The 12,632-nt window shown below is 25.3% G+C and overlaps 1 protein-coding gene across 6 annotated transcripts in view; it reads right to left on the minus strand.

Annotated features, from left to right (window-relative positions):
- The window catches only part of LOC129613901 (microtubule-associated protein tau), a 47,616-nt gene that overhangs the window by 14,305 nt on the left and 20,679 nt on the right, over positions 1–12,632 (minus strand). For 5 of the 6 annotated variants that reach the window (XM_055528241.1, XM_055528224.1, XM_055528262.1 and 2 more), the window contains 3 exons: positions 8,102–8,264; positions 1,310–1,512; positions 176–361 (listed from right to left, as the gene is read on the minus strand). In XM_055528241.1, coding sequence (XP_055384216.1) covers positions 176–361; positions 1,310–1,512; positions 8,102–8,264 — 552 coding nt within the window. The remainder of the gene's footprint in view (positions 1–175; positions 362–1,309; positions 1,513–8,101; positions 8,265–12,632) is intronic. The other variant, XM_055528247.1, reaches the window with a different exon arrangement.

Consider the following 12,632-nt stretch of genomic DNA (forward strand, 5'->3'; position numbering starts at 1 on the left):
TAGTTAATTTGCGCATATGAAATGTAAATGTTGTAATTTTTTGTTAATAAAAAAAAATTTAATGCATTTGTTCGTTGTATTAGCAATTCTCTATTAATAACAAAATCCATATTAAATAATAATTTTTTTTCAGTTTAAATTTCAGGAATTCCTTTGCAATAAAATAAAAATTTACCTTAATATCACCACCACCAGGTATGTGCTTAACATTATCCTTAGATCCTACTTTTGGTTTCGCTTTTTCTTTGAAATCAGTTTTCAACGTTTCAATTTTTTTATCACCACCTCCTGGTTTGTGACTTGCATTTTCCAATGACCCAATTTTTGATTTTGCATTCCAGTTTAATTTTGTTGTTACTATCTACAATTTTTTTAGATTTTGTTTTGTTTTGTTATTATATAGCTTTGTCTCACAATTGAAATTTGTATTGTATGTATATTATAATTTTAAATGTAAAATTTTCAATTCAGGGGAATGCAAAATATTTGATGAAACATCAATTGGTAAGGATCAATACAGAAAAATACATACACATTGCATACAGACAAGTATTATTTTTGTTGGTATAAATGCTTTTTTGTTCGTTCGCTTATTTGATGGGTTCATTGAGTTGAATTTTGGTATAAAGTAACGATTTTAATGCTTAAAATTAATTTTGGATAAATATTTACAACTAAATTATCTATTTTACACCGACCAAATACAAATAAAATATATATTTTATATAGAAGAAAATAAATTATATAATATAAAAATGTGTTTGCCCAAATTTGAAACCAAATTACAGACATAGATTAAAATTTTAAAACAAAATATATGTATGTAACTGTTTTATAATAAAATTTGAACTACTTGTGTGGAAGTTATAATTTTTTTTAAGTATATTTTTAATTGAAAAATTGACAGAATTATTTTTTCTATTCAGTGAGTGGAAAATGGGTGCTTAATTTACTTGTTGTTATTCTTTTGTACAATTTTTTGCATTAAAAAAAATTGCAGTATTGAAAAATTGTTCGTTAAGTTTTCCTACATTATACGTACAGTAGAAATTGAATTTTATGCTACTTAAGTAATTTTTAATATGTATATAAATCAAATTATGCAGTACAGAAGTGTATGATAATAAATTATTCATATATAATATATGTATATATTATGAACTTTGAATAATTGGAATGAAAATAAAATATATAGATGTATGTATGTATAAAATCGTTAAAATTTTTTTAAATTTTCAAAGCAAAAGAGAAATTTAAAAATTTTAAAAAACTTGTTTGTTTCCTTTGAATTTTTTGGATTGTCTATTACCTTCTTATCTCCACCTTTTGGTGTATATTTTTCATTTTTCGCTTCAATCCTTGGAGCTGCTTTGATTTCAACTTTTTTTGTTTCAATTTTTACTTGCCCACCTCCTGGTCTATATGATGAATTATCCAAAGAACCGATCTTTGATCGAACTGATTTTAAATCTGGTGATGGAGCATAACCAACTTTAATTTTATTCATGGGTACTGTAATTAATTTATAAAGATATTTAATTTTATACAAATATTCAAAAGCATTTTCACAAAAATTGAATTTTCAAACTAGTTAATTTAATTAAGTTCCTTTATATATTAGATACATGTGACTTATAAATTGTTCAATATAGTTGCAAATGCATTTATATTGGTATTTTTCTGATTTGTTTTTTCAGATCCACTAACTAAGTATTTAACAAAAATCATTTTAAGTTACACTTACATACAATGTAGAGTCGTTTTCAATTTAAATAAGACATAAATTGTGAAGATTATGCAATATGCTTGTTTGGGTACGTTGTTCGGCTTACTAAGGCCTTCATATTCAAGGTTAGATCATTTTCACTTTGAGTAACTGTATATATGTACTTGTACTTTGTGGGCTAAATAATAAGTTATATAATTTTTCATAACAAACTACTATCATACGTAATAAATTAATGCGAATGTCAATAATATATTTGAAACATTGATGTGGAAATCAAACAATTTGAACACTTGTTCCGTTTCAAACTTTGAAATGTATATAATGAGGATACTAGAAAAACCGCTTTGTAAGTAGTTCAGCATTCATATTTCAAATTATATTATTTATATGCTCCTGAAAAAAATGAGCTTAAGCATTTTTGTAAACAAATGTCAAAGGTAAACAAGACAACATTTTGAACAAAAAACGTAACTTAAAAATCCAAATGCGGGATTTTGTTGCAACTATATGCAAGTAATTGCTTACAATCTAAACAAACAAGGGATTTTGCTACAAAAAAGTTTTTGTGTTGCAAATAAAGGGTTTTGATACATATATAAAAATGTACTACTCTGATCCTACTACGGGTTTTTAATCTGTTTTTTTTAGTGAAATAACTGGATTTATAGCAACATTTTTATGATAGGAAAATTGGTATTTTCACAAGAGCAATAAAACCTTATCACTATAGTTTAATTTTTTTAAATTGATTTTTTTTAAAGGGTTTTGATTTTACGATCTTTATATATCGAATCCTTATACTACAATACATGCTTATTATAGTTATTACCAAATTATATCTTTAATGCCTTTAAATAATAATTATTATGAAACATTTGTTTTGCGTTTTTGACAAAATAAAGAAAATATTCTAATTTAAGCTTTTTTTTTCGAGATGTTTTGAATCAATAGAGATTTTTGATGAGTCATTAGTCTACAAATATCAAAAGGTTGCTATATATCATAATTTTGTAGGTTGTATGTAACCACAAATTAAACTTGCGTACGAATTCCTCACGATTTATTGAATTCTAAAAATATGTTTTATACCTTTCACATTCGTACTTGTACCACAAAAAAAAATGTGTGTAAATATATAATTTCTTTTGAAATATTTTTGATTATATTGTTTTGCACAAATTAGTAATATAGAGAAATTATTAAAAAATATTTCACGTTATGTTAGATCAATTTTAAGTTAGATATAATGTGTTAAAATGTTGATTTCATCAAATAGTTCGGGTTCATAACTTTATATTTTTGGGTAAAAAAGATAAAATTACCCTTAGATCTGCTTAAAATTATAGCCTCATTCCTATCAAATCGTTCCTTTTATGTCATAATAGATAATGAGAAGTCAATAGAGCTTCCAATACCTGCTGGAGTCCCTCAGGGCTCAACACTTTCCATTCACTTATTTAATTTTTTTATAAACGACATTACTGTTTCTTCCAGGTGTCAGTTTGCAATATACGCTGATGACACGGCTCTTATTACGTCCATGCATAATCATTCAACGGAAAAACTTAAAAGTATTCTTGAAAAAGAACTTAAAAACTTGAAAAGGTTTTTTCAAAAATGGAAAATTAAAACAAATAATTCTAAAACTGTGGCTGGGCTTTTTACACATTCTCCTATAGCAAGGCATCTTTGTGATAATTACAGGTTAGTTATCGACAATATTACTATTCCTTGGCAGGAAAAAATTAAATATTTAGGAGTGTACCTAGATTCAAAGTTGACTTTTTCGCATAATGTAATTTACAATATACAAAAAGCCAACACTGCTTTAAGAATGTTATATCCTCTAATGATAAAGCATAACAGTGTAAGCTCCGAGAACAAATAAAAATATATAAAAGTTATGTTCGTTCTTTATTGACATATGCTTGTTCAGCGTGGTCAAATTGTGCTGAAATGCACAAAAAAAAGATACAAGTAATACAAAACAAATGTTTGCGAATGGCATTAAATTTGCCATATATTTCTGAAATTGAAGCTTTGCACCACATAGCTGCTTTACCGACCGTTGTTCAATTTATTTCTAAATTAACGATGCCCTTTTATAATAATTTAAGAAATTCTTTCAACAGAATAATATTAGGTTTAGGCAACAATATATATATTAATAACTCATTTCGTATTAAACATAAGTTGCCAAAACCGGATAACATAATTTGTGAATGATGTACTTAGTATTTCTAATTAAAAAATTTACAAATAAAAGTTTAAATTTAATAATAATTTAGATTATAAGTTAGTTGTAAGATTTAGTATGTAAGTTTAGTATATAAGTTTACAATACATGTCATATATTAGGTTTTTTTTAAATTTTCCTATATCAACATGTTAAATTTAAGAATTAAAAAATTGTTAATCCAAAATTTTGCAACAAAACTATATGACTTATTAAATAAAAGCTTACATGGCTAAAACTAAAGCAAAAATTAATAATGTAAAAGTTTATATAATGTAGATCAAAACAAGTGAAAATAAAGTTTTATTTTATTAAAAAATATGAATTAAATATGATACGTTAAAAAAAAATATTCTACTGCAAATCATTTAATTTGATAAAAAACTTGATTCAATGCGAAATATAAAAACAATATAAAATAAGGGCAACACGTTTATTCAGTTCTAGATTAGTTTTAGCTTGTAAAACGTTCGAAAATTCACGCTACATAAACTGAAAATATAGGTCGTTTGGAATTAACTGGCTGTAATAAAGTGCATTCAGAAATTCAATTTGTAATAAAAAAAATGTCAGAAATGTACCGCAAACCTCTAGTTTAAATTCTGCCTCATGAAATTTGTTTTTTTTTTTAAATTTAAAATTCAAAAAAATTTTAAATTTCAGAATGGCAGATTCAGATATTGAAGGATTATTAAAATAAGTGTTCTTTAAGTCTTTAAATCTTGTTAAAATTTCCTTATTTTGCAGCGAATTGGGAGGCGAAAAGTATTGGGACACCATTTCATAAACAATGTATTTTTGAACGACTGATTAGAAGTTTCTGAATTTGTAGACTGCGTAAACAAAAAAAACTTACTAAAGTTTATTTAGTTTTAATTATTATTTAAAAGTTGTCACTTATATATATTTTGATCAAAAATACAGTATAAAAAGTTTTAATACGGTTTAAATACCGTCTCAATACAGATTTACCACAACGAAAAGCTTTTTAAACCGATGCATTGTATGTACACATACATATGTACATATAATACTTTGTTTTTAGCGCTTTTCCAAAAATTTTTTGAAAAAAAAAAGTGCTTATTAGTTTCACTCTGTTCGTCCATCCGTCCGTCCGTTGTAGGAACCTGAATTTTAGTAGCTTTTAGATACTAATAAATATTTCATTTCGTTAAAAGAAAGTTATTCTCTATCTCCACCCCCTCTCAACTTATCGCCTCTTGAAATTTGTAAAATTTGAGTTTTTGACGCCTTATATTTCCGAAAGCGCAAGCTTTTTGAAATTTCTATAAACGCAAAAAGCTAACGGTAAATTCCATGGCATTAAAAAATATAATTATTTTTCTTAACTCACGCAATTAACCGTTAAAATCGAACATTATGTTAACCCCTCCTTAAATTAATGACATTAAAAAATATAATTATTTTTCTTATCTCACGCAATTAACCGATAAAATCGAGCATTATGTTAACCCCTCTTTAAATTAATTTTTGCTTTATTTCAAAGACTGCATAAATCGTTCATTCTAAATATATGCAATCCTAGAAATAGTTTCGTTTATGAATGAAAATAAATTTAATGGTGTGGTAAGTATACATAGACTGTATTAGCAGTATTTTCATTTGTTGAAGGCAAAAGTGCTACAATACAAATCATTGGTTTGATCCAACTTTATTTAATTTGCTTCTAACAAACCTTTGTCCAAAAAATTTTTTTTTGTATTTAAAATTTTTGGAATAAGTACCCGAGCAAATAAAATAATATTTGTAATAAAAAAAATACTAAAAGATTTTTTTAAGACTCAAAAATTGAATTTTAATAATTTGTAGTTCTTGCCTTTGTGTTTCCTCGAATTTCTTTGTTGTTTATTATTATATAATATTAAATATTATGAACAAAAGACCAAAATTAATTAATATAAATTATAAATCTTCATTTTTTTTAATAACACAAAAAAATCATTATAATTATTCACTAAATTAAAATTAAATTTTAAACAACAAATAAAATTATTTTGCCGCTCAGCGATATAGTCTTCCCGTACGAAATTTATATGTATGTGTACTAAAAAATAAAACTGAACAAATAATTAACTGTTTTTTTCTGAACAAAAAACTTTGGTTACACACATACGCAAAAATATTAAGACGTCTTTTACATTATAGGAGTTTATGGTTTTTGGAAGTCAAAGATTGTAAGTAAAATGTCTCAATAGATGTAAATTAAAATCGTACATAACTATGGATAAAAAAATTAGGTTTTCACTACGCAAATATGACGCGATCCCTAAGATTTTTTAAATACTTTTGGTATCAAAATGAAGGTTAGAATACCTGATCTTTTCCTTCAAAGATATAATAACTGATTCGTTAAGAAAGTATGTTCACAATAAATATATTAATTTTTCAACAAGTTTTATTTTTTTTTTGTTGAATTTTCCAAAATTTCCAACAAATGTTTATAAGTCAATAACGAGATGTTAGAATGGATCAAGAATAAATAAGATTTCTAAATGTTAAAAAAAGAATATTAAGAAGACCCGAAACAAAAACGAAATTTTCTAAGAACAAAAACGGATTATCAAAAATGGATTTTCAAGTGCAACTTAACTTTATTTCTGTTTTCATATAAATGGTTTCCAAATTTTTCAGTTTAGAAGTTGTAAGAGTCTGAAATTTTAGTATATTTTAGATATTAACAAATAGTTTATTTCTTTAGAAGAATATTTTTTCCACCTCCAACCCCTCTCGTCTATTTTATCTATCGAAATTTTAGTATCTTTTAGATATTAACAAATAGTTTATTTCTTTAGAAGAATATTCTTTTCCACCAACAACCCTTCTCGCCTATCGAAATTTGTAAAAATTGAGTTTTTGGAACCGAAACTGCAAGCTTTCCAAAATTTGTATAAATACAGAAAGTTAAATTCGAGCATTATGTTAATGCCTCTTTAAATTTTCGTTTTGTTTCAAATATTGTATACCTTGCTCATTGGAAATGTATGCAATATTTGAAAAATGTAAAAACCATTGGTTTGACACATGCATTCAGAAATTCTGAAATATTTATATTAATAAATTAATATAAATATTAATTTAACTATTAATATTTAATTCTGAAATATTTGTAATCGCTTTAAATTTAATTAATACGATCACTTTCCAATTCGTATTTAGAATCGATTACTTAAAAAGTTTGGGAATTTGAACGTTGCAATGCTTTGAAAATAGAATTCCGTTGGCTTTTATAGAGTTGACTGCCAGTTTGATCTCTCATAGTTTTTTATGCAATTCTATTGGACATTGCATATAAACATAAATTTTCATGGGTAGATTAAGTTATTTCGATTTTTGAATCAGCTCTGATTTAAGTTATACATGATTCAAATATTCACGAAATAAGGCTAATTTATATGTAATACTGTAAAGTAGCCAAAAAAATTAAGATTCCAATACGAACTAAAGGACTAAGTTTAATTTTTTAAAACTGTATTAAATATCTTAAAAAAATATTTATGCTCTTAAGCAAATGCCACAAAAAGGTCAAATTATATACACGTAACACAACTTGTGCAAATGAAATTATTAGAATTTGTTAATCTCTATTTGAAAGAATCAATTGCTAGCCGAAGTTGTTTAATTTATGTATTTTACTTTTTTTTCATATTGAAACAGATTCGATTCGATATAAGATGATGTAATTATAATTGGCGAGTTTAATTTGTTTATTGAACACAATATTTAATGTTGAATATAACTGTTGATGATATCGCTTTAAAAATGGCATTTACACAAATAAGCCAAAAAAAAATAAGGTATTGTTGCCCTTTTCCAATTTTGTAGAATTCCCAAAACTTGAATCAATGAGTTTTTAAAGCACGAAATACCCTAAAACTCAAACTCTCAGAATCAGATTAAATAAAACTTGAAGCATGCATGTACATATGTACATATGTATGTATGCATGTTTGTTAAAGTCATTTTTAATTTTAAAAAATTCTTGAAGAATCTTCGCTAAAAATTTAAAATTATCATTTTACGCATAAATCACGTAGTATTTAAATTTAAGCCAAGTAAAAAAATTCCAAAATTAAACGAAAAAAAGTTATATGTATATGAAAAAAAAACAATTTTACCTTTTTTGACTGGTTCTGGTTCTGGAGTTTTAGCCAAAAGACGTGATCTAGATGCACTTCTAGATTTGTTTGATGGTGTTGCACTTGGTGGTCTTGATAATCCAGATTGTGGCTTTGTTGGTGATTTGACTGGTGAATTAGGTGAACCAGGTCCATTACGATCCTAAATATAACGTGTAAAATTAAAATTATACTTTTAGCAAGTTAAAAACAAGTAAAAAGTATTAAAAATAGCAGATAATATATCTTTATGTTTCATATACAAGTGGCATTCACACTAACTATAATTCGCCAACATAACAAAATTACGTTTTAATTAATTTTGATTACATGCGATTAATTTGTAAATCAATTTTTAAAAAAATGTGTATATTACTTTTATTTTTTGAACCATTTTTTAATTGTTGTTTTACTATCCTTAAATTGTATCTTTATGCTTTTTTTTTCTATTTTAACAAAATGTTCTCTTTTTTCACTTTTGTGTTTTTTTTTGTGGCTATGTTAACCGAAATTAAAAAATTTTCAAAAACGGTAGTTCAATTTATTTTAATTTTTTTTTTTATATTCGAGCAATTTAAGAGTTTAATTTTATATCCTAAAGGATGACATCGTCATTTGATTATAACAATTCAATTATTTTTTTTGTATATTTCGCAATGGCTACAAATTCACAATAAATTTTTCTCTGTCTAGTATAGTTTTCATGGTATTTTGTGTATTTTTTTATCGATTTTAGGAAAAATAAAAGAAGCGGCGGCAACGTAAAAATCGGGTTATTTTTTATTTAACTTGTGTAAGATTGTTTGTACTCTTTTGGTTCTTTTATTTTATTTCTTTTTCGCGTTATTTAACAGTTGCGCTTAATTTTGCTTTTATTTATTTTTTGAGGTACTACTATTATTTTTATTATTTTTGGATATTATATATACATATATGTATAATTGTTGTACAAATTCAAATTGCATGTATGTTCAGTTTATTTTTTTACGTTATTTTAAGGTTAAAAGACCTTCCAAGGGTTGTTTTTTTAGAGCAGCTACGCGACGTCGTTGAATTATCGGTCGTCAGATAAATAAGAAAATTCAAATAAAAAATAAACCAAGAAAAATAAAATTATGAAAGAAAAAGCAAAATTTCCGCTGAGGTGAAATATAGTTAACTTCCAACTGAATTACTTGCTAAAATATATTTCAAAAAATGAGGTACGAAAATATAAAAAAAGCAATGTATTTGTATAAAAATTTTCAGTCTATGATATAAATTTCATTTTTACTTTTAGTTTTTCATTAAATATCGTGGGAAAGTCAAGTTGGCACAGTTACTTTTAAGATATTCTGAATTAGACATTACTTTATTAAATATTTTAAACTATCCACATATGAACATTATGTGGGTATTTAATTAGCCGAGATTTTCTACAAAAGTCGGTTTCCAACTATATACTTTTAGTGAACAACTTTAAAAATTATAAAGTATTGAACCAGATCTTTTATTTCTAAAGTAGATTCTACTATTTATAAAAGCAAAATAACTTTAAGAAAAGCAATTTGTTAAAAAGCGACATAGCTTACATATATCATAATACATTTTTTTATGGCGCGCTTTAGTTTTAAGCTTAACTTTGTATACGTGAACGTTTCTTTATATAAACGCATTCTATATTATAAATGTATAATTAACCCAACTTTTCTCAATTAAAAATTTTTGTTTTTCGATGTAAAAGAGGAAAGAAAAATGTCATACCTATAACTTTTTTGTTTCTTCAATATTTTATAAACTAATCAATTCTTTCAAGCATAAAAAAATAAATTTAGAATTCTTTAAGTACGTATACTTATGTATATATGTATATGACTTTCTTTTTATAAAATTGATTGGAAAAATTACCAAATAACACAACACTTGTTTTGGAATTTATAGCTTAAAATTTAATAAATTGACTATTCATATGAAAGTACAATAACGTTCAATACAAAATTGAAAAACAAATCGAAACGCCCAGAATAAATCGCCGAAAATTTTTTCGTACTTCGGTAGCTCAATTCTAAATCAAAACATTTCTTGAAGTAATTCATTCTTCACGTCTGCTATTTTTTTGACGGACTAAAATCTAAAAGTAGAAAATTTTTTTACCAAAAATAATATGCAGTTATAAAAAGGTTTGTAAACATACATACATGTGTATAAAATCATAAAATGTTTTACATACTATATTTTATTTTAATATATGACAAAGCTTGTTAGTTAATTTTTAATTTCATTGAAAATTAAGAATTGATTTAAATTGCTATTCGCATTTTTTACATATTAAGTTAATTTTCAATGTTATATGTATATATTTTTTTGTCAAATCAAAAACTACACTATGTCACATGGTCTTACGGAAAGAGTCACCTTTTAGCGAATTATATGTCCTATCGCGAGTTATTGTTTGTTTTCGCGTATTGTGTATTATGCTTTTATATATTTTAAATATTATAAATATATCAACGACTGTACATATTTAAATTTCCTGCCTTTAAAAGTGTAGTAGGCATGTAAAACCAATAAAAAATGACTACATAACAAATTTTTAAGTAGAGAAAAAATTTTTATGATTGATTCTTTTGTTTAAAATATTCATTATTATTTTTTATTCTTATTTTTATTCTTATTTATCTTTTTTATCCAAATACAATGTACAATTATAGAACATAATACATAATTTTGATTTATTCAATAGATTTCGGGTAGATTTATTTATTGGTGTGTACCAAAATGTATAAAACAATGTACAATATTTAAATGAAAATGAGAATTTTTTTTAATTTAAAATAACTGTCTCCGCATGCTTGACGTATCTTTGTGTCAATTTTTGCTGTTAATATACATACACACTTGTATTTAGATATAATAATAAAATTTATTAGAAATTCGACTTTACTAATAAATTTTTATACAAATCAGATTTTTTTCTTTTTGAATAATGAAAAAAGTTTCTTTTCAATCAGTAGATAATCTAAGATGTAGATTAATAATACTCATGTGTACACAGATATCTTGTAGATTGTAGATTTGTATAGCGGGGGCAACAGTGCACACAGATATCTTACATATGAATGCGAATATGTAATAGGTCCGACAGGCATTTTTTTAAAACATTCTTTTATTTTCTGAAAGTACTTTTATCAGTGAAGTGATACTGAAAGATTAACTTTATTTTCTATTTTTATTTCAAGTTTTCTTTAAAAAAAATTCCTGAAAAACACTTTAACCACTACTTAAACAGAACTTAAAACTCTCTAAAATTTAAATTAACTAGGTCTTTCAGCTACATATGTACATGCATTATTTCAACATTTTTCCAAATATTCTATAAGAATAAAATAAGAATATTTGGTTTGCATTTTACAAAAAAAAAGTTGATAAAAAGGGTAGGATGTTCTTAAATAAATTCTTTGATGTCACTATATACATAAAAAGCAAATTGATAAGTAAAGAATTTTTACCTTTTTTCACAAGAAAGCAGTTTCCCACTAGTTTTTTTTTGGTTTACATTCTGTTCAGAAATCAAAATTTCACATTTTTTAACACATTCCAAAGGAATTTTGCAAAAATGTTCCCATTAAAATACATAAGGATTGAATATTTTACGTAAACAGATCTAAGTAAAGGCATATGCAATAAAGAGCAAACCGAAAGCAGTTTGTCTTACGAAATCTATATATGAATGCATATATCTACAAATATACATATGTATATCATATTTTATCATATAAAATTAAAAACAATATAACGTTTTAAAAATAGATTTTTGAGTAATTTTTAAAAAAGCTTTTTCATATACTGCGACTCCGACGTATTATAAGAACTTTAATTTTATGTTTGATTTTAGTGGTTAACACTCTAATGAACGTCTGAGCAAAAGTATAAGAGTAATCGTCTTCTTGTGCAAAAGTGTACCTTTACCTTTACGTCTTAACTAAATTATATTGGCATAAACTATTATTGAAATATTTTTCTCATCGAAAATTATTGCTGCAACCTTTTTTTTAAAGTTATGCAAAATTAAATGATAATAGGAGAATTATTTCGATAGATCGTTTTCATTACCTAGACATTTTAAACGCTATTTTCAATCAAGTCGATCCGATAACATGACTTCAAAATGGTCTTCATATACGCGGATTGAAAGATTGAAAATGGAAAATGACAAATTAGTTTAATTAATGTAAGAGCTGAATTAATGAAAGCGGATCCCTTACAGTGTGCTAGAGCACTACAGCCCATAATAGGGAGAATTTGGGAAACTGAAAACATATGTAAAGAATGGAAGAAGGGTATCATTGTGAAACTTCCGAAAAAGGGTGATCCTACCAACTGTAGCAACTGGAGAGGCATTACACTACTCAATGCCGTTATTAAGATACTAGCCATCATCCTACACTCAAGAATTAAGGATCACATAGAAAGTCGACTAAGAAAAGAACAGGCAGGCTTCAGAGAAGGAAGAAGTTGTACTGAGCACATTAACACAATAAGAATAATTGTG

The sequence above is a fragment of the Condylostylus longicornis genome, unplaced genomic scaffold (genome assembly GCF_029603195.1).
Source record: "Condylostylus longicornis isolate FDR11 unplaced genomic scaffold, ASM2960319v2 ptg000004l, whole genome shotgun sequence".
Classification (NCBI taxonomy): Eukaryota; Metazoa; Arthropoda; class Insecta; order Diptera; family Dolichopodidae; genus Condylostylus; species Condylostylus longicornis.